General features: G+C 36.1%; 4 protein-coding genes and 1 long non-coding RNA gene across 5 annotated transcripts; 2 read left to right on the top strand and 3 right to left on the bottom strand.

Annotated features, from left to right (window-relative positions):
• Window positions 1-1,295: 1,295 nt before the first annotated feature.
• LOC140863934 (uncharacterized) lies at window positions 1,296-6,101 on the bottom strand. The gene is made up of 7 exons (XM_073267735.1): window positions 4,440-6,101; window positions 3,633-4,050; window positions 3,257-3,401; window positions 2,928-3,043; window positions 2,766-2,844; window positions 2,339-2,572; window positions 1,296-1,780 (listed from the first exon to the last, which is right to left on the bottom strand). The coding sequence occupies exons 1-7, from the start codon at window positions 5,605-5,607 to the stop codon at window positions 1,451-1,453; spliced, it is 2,490 nt and encodes an 829-aa protein (XP_073123836.1). The 5' UTR covers window positions 5,608-6,101; the 3' UTR covers window positions 1,296-1,450.
• A 1,820-nt stretch (window positions 6,102-7,921) lies between these two features.
• Window positions 7,922-9,444, top strand: LOC140867192 (uncharacterized). Its single transcript, XM_073272267.1, has one exon. It carries the CDS (start codon window positions 7,991-7,993, stop codon window positions 9,161-9,163), a length of 1,173 nt encoding a protein of 390 aa, XP_073128368.1. The 5' UTR covers window positions 7,922-7,990; the 3' UTR covers window positions 9,164-9,444.
• A 587-nt stretch (window positions 9,445-10,031) lies between these two features.
• On the bottom strand, window positions 10,032-12,764 carry LOC140866389 (uncharacterized). The gene is made up of 5 exons (XR_012144872.1): window positions 12,556-12,764; window positions 11,058-11,221; window positions 10,853-10,958; window positions 10,574-10,767; window positions 10,032-10,379 (listed from the first exon to the last, which is right to left on the bottom strand). It is a non-coding gene; the product is annotated as an uncharacterized lncRNA (long non-coding RNA).
• Window positions 12,765-14,396: 1,632 nt separating this feature from the next.
• LOC140863135 (uncharacterized) lies at window positions 14,397-18,756 on the top strand. The gene is made up of 5 exons (XM_073266319.1): window positions 14,397-14,520; window positions 14,661-15,860; window positions 16,191-17,552; window positions 17,699-17,816; window positions 18,145-18,756. Exons 2-5 carry the CDS (start codon window positions 15,219-15,221, stop codon window positions 18,381-18,383), a joined length of 2,361 nt encoding a protein of 786 aa, XP_073122420.1. The 5' UTR covers window positions 14,397-14,520; window positions 14,661-15,218; the 3' UTR covers window positions 18,384-18,756.
• Window positions 18,757-18,872: 116 nt separating this feature from the next.
• On the bottom strand, window positions 18,873-22,214 carry LOC140864809 (uncharacterized). The gene is made up of 2 exons (XM_073269193.1): window positions 19,477-22,214; window positions 18,873-19,381 (listed from the first exon to the last, which is right to left on the bottom strand). Exons 1-2 carry the CDS (start codon window positions 22,124-22,126, stop codon window positions 18,972-18,974), a joined length of 3,060 nt encoding a protein of 1,019 aa, XP_073125294.1. The 5' UTR covers window positions 22,127-22,214; the 3' UTR covers window positions 18,873-18,971.
• Window positions 22,215-22,463: the final 249 nt, after the last annotated feature.

The raw sequence follows: 22,463 nt of genomic DNA on the forward strand, positions 1-22,463 counted from the left end.
CAGTGTGTATCATTTATTTCTTTTGTTATTTTTCTACTTTCTTCCACGTGAATGCAGTCTTTTTTTGTCGACTTTGGTCTCTCTTCCTACTTGACTTAAATTTTGCCACCTAAATTCAAATTATTTTAATGTGAGTATTCTAAGTATGGCATGACTATTGGTTAGGACTCTATCCCATAAATTGTCAAATGTAATTTACCTTACTAACGTGTTTTAATTGTTGGATATTGTGTTATTTTAGGGGTTAAAAAACATTAAGTAGAGTAATTATCAGCAATAGTTTTGAATATTGGATTCTAATTATGACTGGTACAGGTCTTGAACTTAAATCGATTAATAAATTATACTTCATAAGAATAAATGACCATCCGTATATGAATCAGAACCAAAGAGACTTCATCTTGTGAATGTAGATATATATCTACCTTCTGATGCTAATTTTCAAAAAGAAATTCGTTAATTGTTTTTAAAAAAATAAAAAATAAAAGGGATTCTTAAAGACTTGAAGTTTTCTATGGTCATTCTATTAGTAATCATTGTACTTGTTTAATTTGGCACCCAAAAAGGTAAGGAAAAGAAAAGAAAAGAAAAGAAAAGAAAAGAAAAGAAAATTTGAAGTGCATATGGGAGCTGATTGACTTTCGAAACACAAACGCGGAAACATAGTAGAAAAATTTGGGGCCAGCTCGAGACAAAATCCATACCTAATGTCCCAACAAGTGTTTCCTTTTTCCTTTTAAATATTTCTTTGAAACTCGAATACCCCTTTTCACACGGTGACAAGTTCCATTTGACATTTTATTGTAAAATTGGATCTAATTGGCCTCATGGGATTTTTTAGCCATACAATTGTGCCTCTTGTATATGGAAAAGAGAAGTTAAAATTAACATTTGAGTTGTACGCCCTGCCACCGGATTATGATACAAGATTTGCCTAAGCTGCCGTAGGTGACAAATTTATCAGATTTTTATCGGGTACAATTTTTTTTTCTTAAAGAAATTAAGTTCGAATCCACGTTAAAACAAAACACATCATTGTAATTGTAATAATAAAAAAATGTCAAACCTTCAACTGATTCTTGCTTGATCAAACCAATTGCTCGGCGCCTGAATGCAAGCAACAAGTTAAACATGAACAACGAAACTTAGGTACTGTTTGAGATAGCTTGTAGGAAACACATCTCAAATTTTTTTTTTTTGTTAAAGCTGAGAAGTGATTCCTAAAAGTTTTCCAAATACTACCTTAATTTTCTTTATCGAAGTAAACATGATCACTTGAAGAAATTGTCAATTTAGTGAACAAAATAGTAAAAATTGGATGATACACGGTGAGCATGAACTATACTGTCTATACATACCTAGGAAAAAAATCTCAAAAAACAATTCCCTGCTACCAGTTTTTATATGCTACCATCTTCTTTACAAAAATACAAGAGAAGAAATATCTCGACTATTTTTGCAGGGTTGGTTCACCAGCATCTCTGTTTTTGTCCATGGCCTTTTTTGCGAGCTCATATCCAGCAAAATTCATGGCACCCAAAGGAGCAATCCAAAAGAATCGAGGCACGGCTCCTTTGAATAATCCAAGGGGGCCTTCGTGGTGTAAAATAGAGAATGCAACCAGCGATAATGTTACATGGCAGCCAGGAGGAGCTGTCATTGTTCTGGTTTTTATTACATCAAATGGAGTTGTTAAAACAGCGGCTAGGCCACCAGACAAAGCACCCACTGCTATTGTTTCCCACGGTTCTAGCTCCCGTTCTATAAGTTTCTGAGCAGCCTGAAACAATAATAAGCGGAGATTCAGATACGGATAAGAATGTGCCATAAAGGCGGTATATAATTTGAATCATAATAAAGACAGTTGCAACTAAGTATTTGTGGACGATGGTGTGAAGGATGGACCAAGTAGAGGGACTGACTGCCCATTCACTCCCTAAACTTCCTTTTAACTCGCAGATTCTTTACTTATAGTTGAACCGTGACATGCTGACTAAAAGTCTCTGGTTTCCATCCTGAATCAGTACTCGATTCAAACCTCAATCAATCAAGACACGGGTCAAAAGAAGATTGTCATTGGATAAGTTTCTTTTGTTATGCATCTATTGTTGTTTGTAGGACGAAATGTTTGCCACTGTGCAGATGTTAAGATTGGGCGAAATAGGCAATTGTTAGTACTTGACATTGTTTGAAGGAACGACCAATTTAATATTTTGATTGATTAAAGGAGTGATTAAAGGAGCTAGATCCCGAAAATATTAGAGGAGAAATACCATGCCAAAAACATGTACGACAGAATTGTTCAACTATATAACTTGAAATCTAGATTAGCTCATACCTTCTTTGATTCAGCATAAATGCCCATGCCTGCAACATAGAACGGAACCTCTCGGAAGAGTGTGGCACCAGTCCCACGAAAAAAACCACCAAGACCATCTTGCTGCCAAGTTCCAACAATGGCTTCCCCTACATTGCTGAATAGACCAGCCTGCAACCTTTGTTTCATCACCTCCATTGGTATCCGGACTGCTGTGCCGAGAAAGGTGCTAAAAAATGATGCTATTGATTGAACCTGAAACACCATACTTTTAACTTCAATATTGTACATACAAATATATCCATGGCGTATGCAAGAAACAATGCTGATTCAAATTCATCTAAATATGCAATTTATATTAAAAAAAAAATATCTTCGAACTAGACTTCCAGATTTGAAGAAATTAGTACAAGCAAGCATCGGTGAATCACGATATACATATGCATACCTGTAATTCTGAAAGAGTTGGTGCAACATTTACTAAAACAAGCTTGCTTGCTTCAAAGATTCCAGTTCGCAAACCATGGCTGCACTATTCATCAAATTAATATCCGGAAAAAGGAAGTAATATTATCATTTAATGGAAGAGAAAACAGGAAATGAATTGTACCTTGAAAATTGACCGATTATAGCTGGAACAGACCCCCTGTAGAATCCACGGACTCCAAGTTGAGGAAGCTTCGATAATATTTCAGGGAGGCTAAGTGTTGAAGCTTGTACCCGTGTCTGTAAAACAATTAGAAACCAGTGAGATCACATCATGGAACACAGGATTAAAGAGGTGCCAGAATATATTTGCTATGTACTTATTGGCCTAATTCAATTTTATTCCCTTGGATCTGTTCCATACAAATCGAGAACTAAAACTAATCCTTAAACAATCATCCACACAACCAAGCTTAATTTGTTTATTCATTTATTCGTTTCTCAAGATCTCACCTTAATTGTGTCAACAGGATGCAATAACGAAGTGGATAATGCACAAGAAAGCCCACCAGCCAATGCTGATTTTAGAACACTGCCAGCAGGTATCTCCACAGGAGGAGGAACGGCAACTACAGTAGCAGCTTCAAACCAGATACTTCTTTACATCATAAATAGGCCTGGGTTAGCAGCTGAGGACAAAACAAAAGGCTTCTATATATAATTACATGACACAAGACCAATTCTTGGATATATGAAACAACACTACTTTACATAACATTTTGTGTTTTCCAAAGTCTATCTAATAATTCATGGTTAAAATATGACTGGCGCCTTTTCTTAATAACTCCCCTTGTTTGAGAATATGATAACAAGAAAAACCTTAAACTACCGTGGATCTTCTTGAAGCCGGTCTGATGGGAGCAAAAGCATGAAGTTCCTGAAATGCCCATAGGATACAGATTCTCCGGTGTTATCATTAAGAAAACGCATCATGGCAACAGCATTATCTTCATTCGAAGGAAGTCCTGCATTCTTCAGTGATGCCAAGATTTCACTTTTCTTTAGTGTCCCTGACTTGCTCAAACAGAGACTTGTATAGGCCCGAAGAATGGTTGGTTCTTTCTGTTCCATCAAGGACAAGAACTGTTTCCAACCAAAAGATTTCAAAAACAACTGGCTCCTAGCACGGCGCATAAATTCAAGAGCGTATCTCTTAGGCAGTTTTCTCTTTCTCATGGCAACTTCAAGATCTTCTAGAGTCACTTGACCATCACCATCTCTATCCAACTCCTGGAAGAACCTCTTTCCTGAAGAACGAGAGACATATATTGAGATTCTCAATGGGATTCATTTCAATATCTAATAGCAACTAGCAAGAACACTGAATTTTTAGACTACAAATGGTGATTCTGAATAGCATTACATGGCATAGAATCTGTCTCCTGATAATCCCCTGCATATTTGCAATATAAGTTTTTTTAACTATAATGTTATTACCTTCAACAAAAATCTTAATAGAGGACACTACTAGATATATGTGTAAAAACTAACCACTGGCCACCTTCTAGAAAGTTTTCCAATATTGAATACTCTATTTTATGGTTAAAGTGCTACTGAAAATGAACAGTGGAGATATAGATAGCTTTGTTCGAAACCGAGGACATGAAAGACAAGTACGCTAACTAGGTTCGCCTACCTTCAGCTTCTGTGTATCTGAAAAAATCCTGCACAGAGAACAGTTTCCTCTTGTCAGGATGGTCTTCCTTTACTGGTCTCCCAATCTGAGGCAGAAATTCAATTAATTCCGTAAATGATACATTAGATAGAGTTGATCTCAAACGCTCAACGTTGGATAATGGAATTCTTAGCAAGCCATTGGCCAAGCTTTGCAATGAGGTGCCTCCTTTATCTTCGTGATTAACTGCATGACTAATTCCCTCATCCCCTACATCGTTAAGAGAAGGCATTTCGATCATACCCGAGGGCACTCCTCCAACTCGGGCAAACCTTAAGTTTCCCAAAAACCCTTTCACATCTGCTCTTCTACCTTCAAAAATACTAACAAGAGACTTAAAGTAGTCAGCCTGATCTATAGGAGTAGGAGGCGAAGCTTTGTGCTCAATATTTTTACACACATGTTCTGATACAGACCCATCAAACTTCTGAAAATGACTCAACTGATCAAACGCAATCCCAACAAAATGCTCTATTGACAAAAATTTTCTTTCTGTAACCTCGGCTTCTTTCTGTTTGATTTCACTAGAAACACAAGGTTTCGTTTCCACTCGCACCCCTGACTCACAAGAAAAGCTATCACCATTGCTTGTCTGAATTCGAGTTCTCCTAAATTTGAATGGCGCGGGGAAGCCGTGAATAAAACCGTTAATCAAGAAAGACCATGCCACCTCAAGGTGCAAACAATTACCATCCTCTTTCCCACCATTAACTCTTCCATATCTCTGCTTGAGGCCTTTCTTTGGCACATTTAAATCATGATTCTCAAAACCAATTTTGTCATTGTTATGCGCATCATTGTCTTGGTTGGCACAATTTTCCTGAAAAATTCCGATAAATATATTCGTCGGAACTTTCCCTTTTATCCCACGGTCATCACTATTCACAGCCAAGAAATGATCAGCACTCGCACCACCCTTTCTTTGCACATTTAACCGAGCTGCGACCTGCTCCAATTTAGTACTATTAACATCACCACTCATGTCTCCATTCACATAAACCCCACTAAAACAAAGCTCAAGATTCCTAGCAACCTTTCGGAAATTCAATCCAAGGGGCGAAAAAACATTCGTAAGAACCTGAATCGGATTCAAGAATGACTCCAATGTGTCATTTCCCGGAACCATCATCGCCAATACCCTATTTCCAATTCAATTAATGCATGAAAAATATCATAGAAGTCGAAGCAGAGCCCCCAACAAAAACCAGCACTTAATCTCTTTCTACGACGACAGCAACAATCAAGAAAATCGAAATGAACGAACACCCACCAAAGAAAAACTCCACCTTTTTCAATTTACAAGTCTGCAGGCTGCAGCAATACTTCGTGAAGTGTTGTCAATTCTTGATTTCCGTCCGCCTGTGTTGTCTGTGTAGTGTACACAATGTTTATGCACACATGTAAAATATGAACTTATGTAGATTTTCTTGGCTGAAATTTAAGCACGAATATGTGTTTCTTGCACATGTATACACTTGCTGTACAGACGGAGAGAGAGAAATCGGATAACGATGTTTGAGTCACCAAAAGAAAAGAAATTAATTTCACAGAGTAAAGGGAGAATTTATGAGGCCATTAACTTTTCGGATAAGAATTTTCGTGATTCCACATTTTCATATCAAATCTGAGGACTTGAGAATCATCAATACTCTTATCTGAGAAGAGGACGATATTCTTTTGATTTAGCTTCTCTTAATTTTTTGAAGTAAAAAAGATATAATGCAAAATTACCAAAAATATTTGTGGTGAGATAAAATAGATATTTACTGCCAAATAAATAATAACAGAAGTAAATATTTTTTTGTAAGATGATTTCATAATAATTTTTTATTTATCGGATCAAATTAAACTTTTATAAAATTGATCTACGAAACGTTTCGTAAAAATGATTGTGTTGGGGAACAATAATAACATGGGTCGACCATATGTTTGATAAATAATATCTAGATTTTTTTAAAAGTTAATAAGAACATTTTAATCGAAAATCTACCCTTTTGCCTCCACCATCGATAAGTCAATAATTTTTTTTATTATGTTGATGTTATTATTATTATTATTATTATTATTATTATTATTATTATTATTTTTTAATATGTTGATATTGTTCTTATTATTATTATTATTAGTATTAATTGGTGTACGCAGTTGAGTCATATGAAATGACAAAACTACCCTTAACCTTAACAAAAAATTTTCCTACATTGTGCCGTGAGTGTAAAGGGCATGCTGGATAATTGAACTCATTGATTGAGTGGATAACTTTGTACTTGATGCGTCGCCACTGTGGCCACCTGAACTTTTCTAGAAGTAATACTAAAAAATGAAGTAATATAAATAATAATTAATTCTAACAGCCTACTACGCACGTGAAAATTTTTTTAATCTAATTAATTATTTTTTATTTTCAGTTATTGATTAATTAATACATTATTTATTTCTTTTTAAATTTATTAAATTAAAATATATATAAGCATAATGATTTTTATTGAATGAATAAATAAGTATTTTTGTACGTAAATTAAAATGATCAAGATAATTACTATAACATGATGATGTATATCATAAAGTATTGATTTTTTTTAATTATTGAAGGAACTTGATTTTAACATGGAGTTTATCAAAGTTTAAATGTTTCTTGGGAAATGTTATATGTACACATTGATTTACACATTGAGTTATACACTACACATGAAATTACAAAATTATTCCTCTACTTAATTGATTTGAAAAAAATCTTTTTAAAATACATTAAAGATATTTATGTAATTTTAAGTGCAACGTGTAACCCAACGTATAACTCTCCGTGTACACGTAGCATCACCCATGTTTCTTTGCATTTTGATCTGCTATTTTTGAGGATTGTATGTATACCACACACCGGACACACAAGTGCACCGTCATTTTTATTGTATGAGGCTAAATCAAAACGAGCCTATTTTATGTTTTAAACAACGGCAACAAATTCTTTTTTTCTTTTTTGTTATTGCTGTTTTTGCTACAAATCAAATGTATTGTAAGGATCATTGTTGGTTCGAAATTTTTATTTAAATAATGATCAGCTACGCATTAAATTTTGTGTGCTGCAATTGCAAAGCATAAAATTAATCAGTATACTATTAGCTAGGAAACCAAAATATATTCGTGTCATCAAGTAATAATTTCATTTGATACAATTCTTAAATATGCATATTTATAATGAAATAGTAATAATACATTTTGTGTCACAAAACTTGTTTATATAATTTAACTTCATTTTTGCCAATTGAACAATTTTTAAGGTGTGCCCTGAAGGTACGTACTATTCAGGAGATAGATGGTGTAAATTAACTAAAACCAACCAATTATTCGAAACAAATATAAACTTCAAAGAAAACAAATGGTCCACAAAGCATGCACTTCCCCAACCATGCATCATCAACAAAAACACTACATCCTCTCCCACGCACGCCTCCGCTGATCGATCTCCCATTCCTGCTTGATTCGTTCGTCTTTTCCGACAAAAAAGACGACGAATGGATCCGACCATCCCAACCCCGACGGTCTGCTCCACCGTCACCTCCTCCTCCGTCTCCTCCCAGATACCGCCGCCCACCCCTTCCAACATACTCGAGATCAGCTTGATATCGGCTCAAGACCTATCCCCCATCACCAAATCCATGCGGACTTACGCCACCGCATGGATCCACCCCAACCGCAAGCTCACCACCCGGACCGACCAAAACGGCCACACCAACCCTACTTGGAACGACAAGTTCGCGTTCCGCGTGGATAACGAACTTCTCCTGTCGGAAAACGGAACCCTGACCGTCGAAATCTACACGGTGTCGTGGTTCCGCGACGTCCTTGTCGGGACCGTGCATGTCCTGATCAACGACCTCGTCACCCCCGCGGTCCGAATGTCGCATGACCACCCCAAGAACACGCGCTTCGTCGCCCTACAAGTCCGCAGACCCTCCGGCAACCCACAGGGCATACTCAACATGGGGATCGCCATACTCGACAGCACCATGAGAAGCATGCCATTGAACAACGTCCATCCCACGTGCGACATTATTAATAAAAAAACATTGAACCATAAAAACGAATATGGGGAAGAACAACACAGAGAACTTACTTCAAGAATCCAACTTTGGCGTTCTTTAAGCGTGGGGTCGGAGGTTAACAACGAAGATTTTCAATTAAAGGCCGGATCAGTAAACAATGGATCCATATGCAATGGTTCCAATGTAAACGGGTCGGAAGCGTGTTCGGATATCGGCCCATCCGCTTCCATCGTTGCAGCTGAGTTAGCCAAGAAGTTGCAACCACCGTTAAACCCCAAGAAAGTACTGCACAAAACGGAACAAGATGTGGAGGAAACAGGCAGCTCCATTCTAGAGGACTTGACGATGGAAGAAGCGAAAGCCAAAGGGTATAGATTTACTTCGAGAAGAGAAAGATGGAGGAAGGAAATGAATGGAGGCGAAAAGGCCGACACGGACGATGATTATGATCGGTCGGAGGTATCGAATAGTAGCAGCAGACATTCACGTAGGAATTCGGATGGGGGACTCTTCTCATGTTTTGGAAATGCATATGGGATCGAGTTCACTATCGTGTGTGGGGCGAGTAATAATGCAAGTAGTAAGAAACTCATGGATAGCAAGAGTAGAAAGAAGAGATCAAGTGAGGCCAATTCAGCGTAGCTAGCTATATTCATTACCTGCTGCAGGACTTAACCGGTCGTCGTCTTCTTCTTCTTCTTCTTCGACTTTGTTCAGATGTTTTGTATCATTAAAGTGTTCCCTATTGTTTAAGCCCTATATATATATATATTGTTTTTTTCGTTTTCTTGATACTTGGAGTTTGATATTTTTCTTCTTCAGAAATCGTTAATTGTTTGAGATATATATACCTTTAAACAGAGCTAGCGAGGGTATATATGCTTCTTTGCAGCTTATGGAAATTAATTTGTTTATTTGCTTTATGGAATGTTTTTTTGGTAATTGTTTCAGATGGGCTATTGTTTTGTCTCCATAGGGAAATGGAAATTCCCTGAAATGGACGTCGTCTGATATTATTGGATACTTTCACTACAAGAAAACAGGGCATCAAAGACAGAAAAATCCGTCTCTGAAGCCCCTTTTTTTGTCTCAAAATAAAGTTTGAGACGGAACATTCCGCCTCAAAATTCCGTTATTGAAGGCCTCGTCTCTGATTTTGAAACGGAAATATTCTGTTTCTAATTTTTGAGACGGATAATAAAACCGTTTATGAATCCATTTTAACTCTGCTCAAATGACATTAGTTTCAAATTCAATTTTCGTCTCTAATTTTGTCTTAAATTCGTCATTATTCCGTCTCAAATAACAAATTTTTATTTCATTTAAAGATCCGTGTATGAATTCATTTCCCTTTATGATCCCGTCCACAATTCCGTATATAAATCCATATCAAATTTTAATTTTATCGCTAAATCAATTTCTATACATCACATCTACATTATATTGTGAAAAATAATAAGATATACATATTTCTCAATGTACATAAGGAATCTCATCATTAACATTGGTGTAAATAAATGTTCACATCATTCAAGTAATTGTAGAATTAAAATTTAAAATCCCAAAGTATCAAACTACATGTAACTAAAAATTTCAAATCTCATAACTAATCTAATCTTCACATCATTTATGCGGTCGCTTACAGGACCAGATGCTCCTAGAAATAAAAGATTAGAATATCCCACCTCTCAAATCATTTTACGAACCATCTCCTCCAATTTTTCTTCTCGTGTTACTTTGATGATGAGCTTGATCTCTTCTGTCGCCAGTTGCATGCATATCTTCGAATTCTCCTGGCTGTTCTTCAATTTTCTCATTTGATGATCATATCATTTTGCATCTCTCTCTCTTTTTTTCCCTATTCATATTACAATAACTGATGTCACAAACAAGTAAAATCAATGCTTCTTTGCAATTAGATATTAGTATAAATTAACTATCCTATAGTAAATATGCTCCAACCAGACTACTTGAATAAAGCTAAATCCATAATTTGTTTTAATATTGTCAGAATAATATAAGAAATGAATTGGAAACCAAGTTATTCCATACCTCAGCATCCATCCCATTCAAGTTCTCTACCAATCATATCTAATGTGCCTGGTTCTCTTTCTAACTTTTCCACTGCCAATGATAAAGTCGCTTTTTTTTAGCCAAATGGACTGTTGAGATATATCTCTCAGCTGTATTTTCGTTCCACACCTTTTTTATTTCTCTATCGGTAAGATTATCTCATTTTATCTCAGCTGCATCATTTCCAATAAACAATCTATGGTTACAAAAACTTAACAGAAGTGGACTAAAACCAATTTAGAAACTGATCACACTTACCACAAAATTGTCCCAGTGTAGATTCTTATAATCAATATCACAGTTCCACGTAATGTCTCCTTTGACATAATTTGTAATATCAGGAGCAGTCTCAATTACAATAAATCTAAAAACAGTATAGTCAAAAATTATTACATGAATAAAAAGCTAAATAATAAAAAAATATCAGTGCTTCTTAAATTAAAAAATGATATGTTTTACATACTCATGTCCACGCGAGTCTTAGTCCATTCATCATCGTCTGGTGGATTCCGAGACACCCTCAACCATGTCCTCTCCAATGAACTACCGATGGAACTGTCTTCTTCAAAACAAGCATAAGTTACTCGTGTTATCTTTTTCTGATGATTGTCTTCTTACCTCCTCATCCTATGAAAATTGAATAAATATAATGTGTTCTTTGATAAACATAATATGAGGATAAATACAACAACAATTAGCTTGTAATGTGAAAGACAAGGACAACTATCTCATGATTCTCTGGCATTAAGTCTGCATTAAGTCATCTCCCCCTTGATATTTCTATGCCAGAACCAATAGCTGTCCCTCCGTTGGACATTGCATTGATGCTAAAAAATTCAAGAAACAGAATCCTTTGTTTTGTACCCACGTTCTGATCCGAAACATGTGCATCAAGCTTTCCAAAAATACATAAATAAATATAATTGAAAGGGTCTTTCATTTATTTACTAGATAAAATACATATAACCACAAAGGATACTATATAACTAGAAAACCAAATCTAGAGAATTTATTAAAAATCAATTGGATTCCTTTTAAGAAACAACAATAAATAGAACGTCAACCAAGAATAAAAGTTCAAAATTAATAATTGATAAATACTAATACACAAACATAAACATAAACAATGTATTCCAAATTATATAAAAAATCCCTCATGAATAAAATGCTGATGTAATAAGAATATAAACACATTACCATAAATTATGCTGGAACAAAAATAAACAGAGAAAGAGATTGAACCTTTTCATCTAATGATTTATTCTAAATTTTTCCCTAAAAAAATTGTTTGAAGAGAAGTAATTGTGTCACAACCAATGCTTGTTTCTTCTTCCTATCAGTCCACCCCAAAAAAGCAGCAACCTAAATTTTTTGATATCATACGCCCTTTTTATATATATATATTTCAGTACATAGAGAGTTGGAACATAAACAGAGTGAAAGGTATAGAAAAAAAAAATGAAGTTCATTTCAAGCCTAGTAATTATCAATTTCAATTTCAAACCTAGCAATTACCAGTTTGAATCTATTTTTCATTACCAATTAGTTCAGGTATAAAATTCTTGTAAATATACAAAGTATAAAGGATGTTGTCTTGTGCAATTCCCTATTCTTTTAGGCAGTTTTTAAGAATATTGAGAGTCCTTTTTTTTGTTTACATACGTAACCATCAGTGATCAGTGCATAAATTTATGCTTCTTGAACCAATTTCAAATTTATAAAAAGAATCAGAAAATGGAAGAACTCACAAACATCTACATAATCTTATTCTTAATTTTAGTCATAGATTAATCAACAAGACTTATAAGACAATAACCCTAGTTTTTTAATCCAATATTTTACACAAATATCGTACTTTGCATATCATACGAAGAAAGAAAAAAAACACAAAAGATCATATCAAAAAAGAAAATAACTGCATTTTTACTGGGAAAGATGGGTTTATTGGATGCTAATATTACCTTAAATTACTGAGGAATCATAACAAAGGGTTCAATCGATGTAAGGTCTCGGCTACTGAGAAATCGTTCCCTCCCTTCTCAATCTGCCTTTTCCAATTCTTCTCTGGAAATATTTTTAGGGTGGGCATGGGAGATTGGCGAGAATTTGGGGATTGAAAAGAGAAGCGCGAGTTGAGAGGCGGGCACAGAAAGTGTTTTCGTGGGAGGAATTTGGCACACGTTTGCTTTTTTTATATTTTAATAATAATTAAAAAAAGGTAGGAAGGATTTTGTTTACAAATAGAAACGGAATTGTTTTTCTGTTTCAAAATTTTTTATTTTTATAAACGGTTTTTTTGATGGAATTAGTGCAGTAAAAAATTCTGTTTCTAATCTGTGTTTATTTCCGTTTATAAAAAATTATACAAAGTACCGTCTCAAATCTGTTTTTGATTTTATCTCAAAATTTTTAAAAAATATTTTATTTTGTTAAGGTAAAACGAAATCATATTTCCGTTTTAAATCCGTCTCTAATTTATATACATTTGAGACAGATTTCATTTCCGTATCAAAATTTCCGTTTCTGAAGCTATGTATTCTTGTAGTGTTTAATTATATGTACGTAGGATTTTTTGATGTTGTAAGTATTGCTAATTGGACAGTTTCTTCAATTGATTTCTTCTATGTCCTTTACTCCTTTTATGTATACGTTGGCCATTGATCTTTGTCATCAAAATTTGCATATTGTCTCATTGTTTTGCATGTAAATGAGTCTATTAAGTATTATATTGGGAAAGTTAAAGAATTTTCCCTCTCATTTTTTGCATGTTTTTCAGTTTTTTTTTCTTTATCTCATCCATCACTTCAAGGTCTTAATCCACTTATTGTATGGTTTTTTTAATTAATTTTTTCATTCAAAAAAAATAAAGTGACATCGAATGTATTTTGCCTTATTTTTGTCATATTATTTATCTATTTATTAATTAATAATTTTACATCAATTAAATCAAATAAATTATAATCTATCCATAAAATCAAATAATGTATTAACTATTTTTTTTATTTATTTTTAATTTATATTATATTACTTATCTATGAATTACTTATCCTATCACTCGAACCAAACGGTTTGTAAAAAAGTTTATGCATCAAAGGCAGGCCGAAAATGGGCTGAAGGAAGCATTTTGTTTCAGCCAGTTTATTGAAAGTGGGCTAGGTACCCAATTTCTCTCTGGGCCACTTCCTTTCTTACATCGTCTATCATATAAACTTTTTCTTCTTTTTCTTTTCTTTCTTTTTTTTTTTTAAAAAAAATCATAACCATGCCTTTTACAAGATTATATATTTAATTCATAGAGTAACGAATTTATAGTAGTTAAAAAATACGTAATGATATAAGTTCCAAAATATTTAACTTAAATCTAAACATATGTGGGCGTTAAGATTTTTTATATATTTTTTTTATTAAAGTATGCGACTAAATTTATTTATGATCGTCCATCACAATATAAACAAATGAATGTCATAATTTATTTTTTAAGTAATATTATATATAAAAATAAATGTGTAACATGATAATATGTTGTTTTTAAATCTAAATAAACCAAATATTCGATTCTAACCTTTTCTATTTAATTCGATTATTTTATTTTATTCTTAAATTTTCCGAAACAATCCCATAATTTGAAGGGTAACTTGGTCATTCCGTTGCTCATAAAAATATCCACTCTCGCGGAAATATTATCGGTCCACAAATCACAGCCCTCGATTATTTGGGTTTCAACGGTCCAGATCACAGCGTGACGATAGTAGGAACTAGTAGTTATTAGTCGTCCTCTTCTCTCGTTCTCTCATAAACCCTAGAAACAACCTGCAAGTCACCCCGCAGCCACCGTGAACTCCATTAATAAAAAAGATATAAATTTTTTGAAATTATCGGTATCATAGATGAAATGAAAGGGATCTTTTGATTGAATTTCTGTCCAGGTATTGTTTTCCTTGGTTCTACAATTTTATACTTGGAAATCTATTGGTATCTGGGTTCGTTATCGGGCAAAAAGATCGAGATTTTTTTTCGGACGTTTTTTTTTGTTGTATTTTTTTAGCTTTTTCTTTTCTTTATGTAGTGACGGGCGAAGGATGATGTAAATAAAGTGAAAATTATCCAAGGTGTGTAGTGGGTGGAGTCGAATCGAGTTGGAATCATTTTTTATTCTGGGGGGAGTGTGAAAAAGGAAGTAATAGCTTGGAAGGACCTATTTTAGGCCGAGTGTACTGGGTTCGAATGTTGTGGAGACCTAATTGGGACCCTGCCTTTATCCGTGTTTGGCTTCTCAAGATCGCGTCTGGGTTTATAAGACATATTCAAGGAGAGGAAAGTTCCATCTTCATAAAAAAAGAGACCTTTTGTTCTGGATTTGGCCCGAACCTGCGCTGAGTCTATGTCTTATTGACTCGGTGAGGGGATTTCTTTCTGGGTTAGACTGATTTCATACTTCCATTTTTTAATTAAACTTGCAAGTTGCTTTGTTTAGAAGGCAATTGAAACAAGGATTTGACTATTACCCAGGAGTTAGATGCTTCGATTTGAGCTCATTTTTGGTGTTTAATTTTGTGAGAGTTGGAAAGTGAAGGGGGAAGAAAATTTGGGATCTTTGCTACTCTGTAGCACCAAGAGCAAGTCCATGCCTTCAGTAGGAATGAGACGCAGCACAAGGGTTCTTGGGGCAAGAGTTTTGCGGTCAGGTAGGCGACTGTGGACTGAGCCGCCACATGAAGATGGCAAGTTAATTAGAGCGGTTCGGGAAAATGAGTGGATTGATATTCTTGATGACTCAATGGGTGGAGGGGATACTGTTGATCCCTGCAAGGATGCATCACAGGGAAATGACAATGGCAATGCGATGGACATTGTTGAGGAACCTAAAGTAGAAGAACATGTGCATAGGGATGTTGGAGATGTGAAAGATGTGGACAAGATGCTAGGAATTGTGTATGTCAGAAAAAGAAAGAGGGAAGTTTTGAAAAGGAGTGGATCTTGTGAGGATAAGAGGTTTGGGAAAAAGTTTTTCAGGAAAAAGTGGAGGACAAAATGCACTCCATTGGAAACTGGTTGTGACTCTTCTGTTGACACTGCTTCGCATCAAAAGCTTGCTGTCATGGCTATCAAACCGTCTTACGATAGCAGTCATTGGATTTCTCGCTTCTTATGTTCAGTACTGTACTATATGAGGAGGGTCGACATTAGATTACGATTGCTTTCTGTGTTTGTACATTCGAAACCCATGTTTGATGCTTATTCTTCACATGGTATACTTTTTCTCCAGGTAAAAAATTTCTCAATAAATTTATACTGTTAGAATTTTTTTAAAGTCGTGGGTTTATCATCTTAGGATCTTTTATTAAAATTTTGCTGAAGTTCAATGTTCTTTTGTTGTCTCATTTCCTTCAGTGAAATTAAATGATCAATCTTATTTTTGCATGCTTATATTATTGAGAACCTTAGATATCATTAATTGATTAAAATAAGAATATGAGCTGAGTAATGAGATGCTAGGATCCAAATCATGATACAAGTATCTCCATTCTCCCTTTCTGTTTAATCGGAATGTTAACTCGTTTGAAATTCGTAATGATTTCTATATTTCTTGTTATAGGGGTCAATTCCAATCAAGAGTCCTGGTTTATGCATAATTTCAGGATCCAGGTCCTTGATACCCATGTTTGCTGTGGATTTTTCCGCGGTTCCCTTTTGCTTTATGTATTTGCATTCAAGTATGCGGCTGAGATCGGCACGACTGGCATGTGTGTTTGTTGCGGTTCCATTGGGTGTCAATGAGAACTTTGGAGAAGTAACATCTCAAATTTCTCTTGGGAAAGATACATGTAACAGCAGTTCTGTTGTATCAAGTGTTGGTTTTTTAAGGCGGAGGGATTCATCTCAGACAACTGTTGGATTGCCAAAATTGGCTCTTCGAAGTATGCAATATCGAAATAGTAGACATGTGCAGAAAAGGAGTTCTCTTAGGCGTAAGAGAGGAAGACCACCTTCTTCTTTTCGGGCTAAAAAATCTCATGGACCTTTGCCTTCAGATCTTTTAAGGTTTAGACAGAATGCAGCTAATTCCTCTTCTGCAGCAACTAGTCGTATACGTAGGAGTTTCGCAAAGACAAGTCCCTCCAAGTACATCAAAGAACTAAAATCTGCTGTTGGGATGGACGAGAGTAGTCTCTCCACACATTCCAAGGAATTAAAAGCTGTTATGGGGCTTATACCGCAAAATACAGGTGCTAGTTGTTGTTCAGCGAACTTATTGATAATCGAAACAGACAAGTGTTACAGGGAAGAAGGAGCTATCATCACTTTAGAACTATCTGTTTCAAAACAATGGGTTCTTGCTGTTATGAAGGATGGGATGAAAAGATACAGCCTCACTACGCAGAGTGTCATGAGGCCATCTTGTTCTAATCGCTTCACTCATGCAACATTATGGTCAGGAGATGGGGGTTGGAAGCTCGAGTTTCTTAATAAGCAAGACTGGATGATTTTCAAGGAACTTTATAAAGAATGTTCAGACCGAAATGTACAGGCTCCTGCAGCTAGTTTCATTCCTGTTCCTGGGGTGCAAGTGGTATCCAGTCCTGTTCAAAACAAATATATACCATATGAGAGACCTGATTCATATATCACTGTAAATGATGATGAGTTAACCAGAGCGATGATGAAGATGACTGCCAATTATGACATGGACTCAGATGATGAGAAGTGGCTAAATGAATTCAATGATGCTAAACCCTTGGAGGGGGAGATTCATGAACTTATAACGCCCGAGCGATTTGAGTTGGTTGTTGATGCCCTTGAAAAAGGTTTTCATAGCAATGGGGATGATCATTCTGACGAGAAAGCAGCATATGATTTTTGCATGCATTTAGAGAGAAAAGAATTTATAGAGGCTATCCATAAGTACTGGATTAAAAAGCGGAGACAGAAAAGATCAGCACTTGTCAGGATTTTTCAGGTAAAATAAACACATTCCATGCGCATTTTAATCATTGCTATACGTAGTATTGGCTTCTCTCTTTTTTTTCGAGTTTGGGTTTGGGGATTGTACTCGAAGCCAAGACCATTTGATTTCCGAATTTACCTTCTCAATTTCATTGGCAGCTATACAAGCCTAGAAGATCTCAAGTGATCCCGAGGTCCATTTTACGGAAGAAAAGATCATTCAAACGACAGGCAAGTCAAGTTGCTGGGAGAGGGAAGCACCGAACTTTTCTTCAAGGTTAGTGTGCATAAAATGAAATTTTCTGAAGTTTCTTATAAAAAAAAATATGAAGTTTTCTGAAGTTCCAATTGCGTTAAATTTGTGTTTTCCAAATTTGGTTGAACATACTGTTCTCTGTTAAAAAAATCCAAGGAGCATACTTTTATCTGTTAAAAAAGTTACTTTTTATTACCGAATTGGAAACACACATCATTCATATTCAAATCTTACAATAACATTGTGGCAATAACTGACAAACGTATGTTGGTATCTGTTTTCATTTTGGTTGTGAGTCTTGTACGGAGTTAGCCCAACTAAAGCTAATTGTAAAACTTCGGTTGCACAGAAATGGTAGCTGAAAGAGACACTTCGGAGCACAAGAATAACTTACTCAAATTGCAAGAAGCTAGGGCTTTAGCTGACAGATCTGAGCAATCAGCCATTTTAAAGCGTCAAAGAGCTCAAATCCTCATGGAAAATGCTGACTTAACTACATATAAAGCTATAATGGCTCTTAGAATAGCCGAAGCAGCTGAAATTGCGGAGACCCCGGGTGCGGTTGCATCATTTTTCTTGGTCCCTTGACCGAGTAACAGCAATCTGATTTCTATTTCAGATGGCCATTTTTTTCGAGCTTGGAAAGAGGAATAGCCTCGTGGCCAGTTTTTGCGAAGCCTTTGGAGGTCAATCGTGTAAAAGAATAGTTTTGTATAGAATTCGATTCGAAGTTGCAGTGTAGTAGGTGGTAGGTATATTTTAGTTTCTTGAAAAAGTAGAGCAGGGAAAAAATATAGGAAAATTTTTATTATATAAATGGTCAGGTTCTGTCAATGGTGGTGGAATTCTTGGGTACACTTGCTTAACGACACCTGTCCTAAACTCTGTACATTTTGTATGACTGCCATTTAGAACTACAGTTCATAGTTTTAGCCAATAATTTATTGCTTATTTTCTTGTACATTGATTTTTAGGGCTCAATTTTCTTTTTGTTGTATGTTGCCCGTAATCACTTGCTTTTTCTGATGCCAATAACTTCTTGTATAAAGTAAACTCTGTTGTATGATCAACACTAGGCCTCACTGCTTTAAAATGCTACGAGAAAAACACAGAACACGAGCTTTACACAGAAAGACAGGTACTTGTCATGATTTAGGAAACATGAAATTTACAGTACTATAGAAGTCCTATGACTGGTGAATGTGCAAATATTACTCTCTCTTTATTCGCAGTGTATCCCCAAATTTGACTCACACTTTTCCGTCGAGGCTTTGCTTCTCCAAGCATTGTTACAATGTCTCTCATGGATGGCCTGTCTTTAGGAAGCTTAGCAGTGCAAAGAGCTGCAATTTTGAGGACCAGAAGCATCTCCTCTTGAACATATTTACATTGGCCAGAAACGTTAGGGTCTAATACCTGTTCTGATACTATGTTGTTGTTTGCCTTTCTTCGAACCCATTCTACTATATCGACGGAGTCGCCAAACGAAGGATCTAATGGCATTTTACCTGTTAGTAGCTCCAAGAGTACAACCCCAAAACTATATACGTCACTCTTCTCATCAACCTTCAAAGTGTATCCATATTCTGAAAAACATTCGAAACCAAGATTTTCTTTTAAGAGGAGATTCACAAAACAGGGTACATTTTAAAAGGAATTTGGTTTGAAAGAATCAACTAACCTGGTGCTATGTACCCATAAGAGCCAGCCACCATGGAAACAGTCTCGTTCTTGTGATGCATTGTTCTAGCCAACCCGAAATCAGCAATTCTTGCCTCGAAATCCGAATCCAACAAAATGTTATTCGACTTCACATCACGGTGAATCACGGGTGGATGACAGTCGTGGTGAAGGTACGAGAGTCCCTGTGCTACACCGAGCGCAACGTTATACCTAGACACCCAATCCACCAGCATTTTCCCAGCCTGTTTCCCGTGTAATGCTTCACCAAGACTCCCATTCGACATGTATTCGTACACCATCATGACATCAGTTTCATTGTGCAGATATCCTAATAATCTTACTATGTTCCTATGCCTTAGTTTTCCTAACAGATCCACTTCTGCAAAAAGATCATCTCCAGCTTCTACATCTGTTTCTGATCTCCATAGCTTTTTCACAGCAACTACACTGTGTGGCCGATGAATTTCTGCCTTGTATACGATTCCCGTACCACCTACTCCAATCACATTCGATTCCTTTAAACAAGATAGTACATCGGCACTTGTGAAATTCAGCCTCTGGAATGCTACAAGCCTCCAAGGCCATTCAGTGTTGTTTTTCCTGAACCAATCAGTGAACGAATTGCTACACAAATACCACCTTTTATAGAGCTGTCTCGTTGTAAAAGCTAGGATTCCTACCACTAAAATTATAGATATTCCGACAAGAAATCCTGCAGCAGCATGATTTAAGCGAGGTTTGCTCTGCCTAGGTGCATTGATGATGGCTTTAGAACAGGGGGAAAGTACACCGCCACATAGACCAGTGTTGCCGATAAGATCGTTTGGATTAATGGTCATTAAGATTCCATTGCTCGGAACAGGACCCTCGAGCTTATTGTAGGACAAGTTGATCATTTCAAGAGCCGGGCAGCTTCCAAAATTTTCTGGTATTCTTCCAACAAGTGAGTTGTTCGACAAATCAAGAATCGATAGAGTCGGCATTGTGGCTAAGGACTTTGGAATTTCTCCATCGAATTGATTGCTTCTGAGATTAAGAGTCACCATTTTCTCACAGGAAGCTATACTCTCAGGTATTTTTCCCGAGAAATGGTTGTTTGAAAGATCAAGTGATGAAAGTGATTCGCAGTCTTGAAACTGATCCAGGATGTTCCCTTGCAGATTGTTATTGGAAGCTGCAAAGGTTTGAAGAGTTGGCACGGAGAGGATATTTGAAGGCAATGAAGAATCTAGACGATTCCCAGAAAAGTCAATGAAGGAAAGTGAAGCAGATAGAGTAAAATCTTGAGGAATTTCACCCGTGAAATTGTTATAAGCCAATTCTAGCCTCTGAAGTTTTGGAAGATTTCCAAAACCAGAAGGGATTGAACCTGAAAGATGATTGTTTTGGATCCGAACGCGAACCAAAGACGAACAGTTCGATAGGTTCATTGGGATTAAACCTGAGAAAGAGTTGTTAAAGAGAATGAGCTTAGTGAGATTCCCGGAATCACATAAACCGGGTGGAATCTCACCAGATAACGAATTTGATGAAACGTCCAGCCACTGTAAAGGAGAGTTCTTTCCAAGATTCGACGGCAATGAACCAGTTAAAGAATTCTTCCACAGCTCAAGAACTTCTAGTTTTTTCAATTCTCCAATCCCTTCTGGAATAGGACCTTTCAATTCATTGCACATAAGATTCAGCAGCTGCAGATTCTTGATACCCGAAACCTCGAACGGAATCTCACCCGAAAGATGGTTGTCTGAAAGATCTAGAAACACTAGACTTGTCATGTTCCCTATTTCAGGCGGGATTCTTCCTTCAAAACTGTTCTGATACAAGTAAACAGTAGTTAACTTCTTTAACTTCCCCAATTCTCCTGGAATCTGACCACTCAATGTGCCAACAGCCAAATCAAGATACTGAAGATTCGTCAAATTACCTAACTCTCCTGGAATTGGTCCTTCAAACTGATTATATCCCATGATAATAGTTTCCAAGGACGACATTTCACCGAGCTCAACCGGAATCTTTGCAGTTAAATTGTTACCAGAAAGGCCAAGAAACTTCAACCTCTGCAAATTCTTGAAAGAAACTGGAATCGAACCTTCGAAGAAACTCCCTCTAAAATCCAAGATTTCAAGCAAGGTTCCATTTCCAAGATCCTCCGGTAATAAACCTACGAAATTGTTGCTTGAAGCATTGATACTGGTTAATCCTTGAATCCCTCCAAGGCCAACAGGAAAGTACCCCACAAAGTTGTTCTGGCTCACATCAATGCTCACCAATGAAGTGATATTGGACAAAGATTTCGGCAACGAAGATGAGAAATCGTTGCAGCATATATTCAGATTCTTCAGATTGCCCAATTCTTGAATTTGATCAGGTACTCTGCCGCTGAGGTTCATGTTGGACAGGTCTAATCTTTCCACATACCCCTTGGAGTTGCAGAAAACACCGGTCCAGTTACAATGTGGCGAACCGGTTTTCGCCTCATCGGCCGGCATTTTCCAGTCTTCCAAGTGATGAAATGGATCAATGAAGCTGGATTTTATGGTAAGCAGGGATGATAACTCAAAGTTTGGAACATCATCGGCAAAAACAAAAGAGAAACCGATGTAACAGTAGAAGAACAGGAAAAGCTTGCGGCTTTGCATTTTCTTCATAGTACTTCCACTACTTTTTTTTTTTTGGCTTTCTCCTGGATGATCACTTAGTTTTCTTGCACCATTTCAGGTTTTTGAATAAAGGGATTTTGTTGATTGATGATGCAGAGTTCTGTGAATAAAAGAAGATCAATGGTTGATTAACATGGAAAAAGTTCTATTATTATAAGAAAAATGGGACCCTTCTCCATGTGCATGTATTTTTGTTTCAAGGATAAGCGGACCCTCGCACTTTCATAGGAGGGCTAATATTAATATAAAATATTTTCTTTAATTAAATTTTATATGTTCTTTTCAAGAAATTAATATTAAATGAATATATTGGCCAACAAATTAA

This window comes from Henckelia pumila, chromosome 4 (genome assembly GCF_033568475.1).
Source record: "Henckelia pumila isolate YLH828 chromosome 4, ASM3356847v2, whole genome shotgun sequence".
Lineage (NCBI taxonomy): Eukaryota > Viridiplantae > Streptophyta > Magnoliopsida > Lamiales > Gesneriaceae > Henckelia > Henckelia pumila.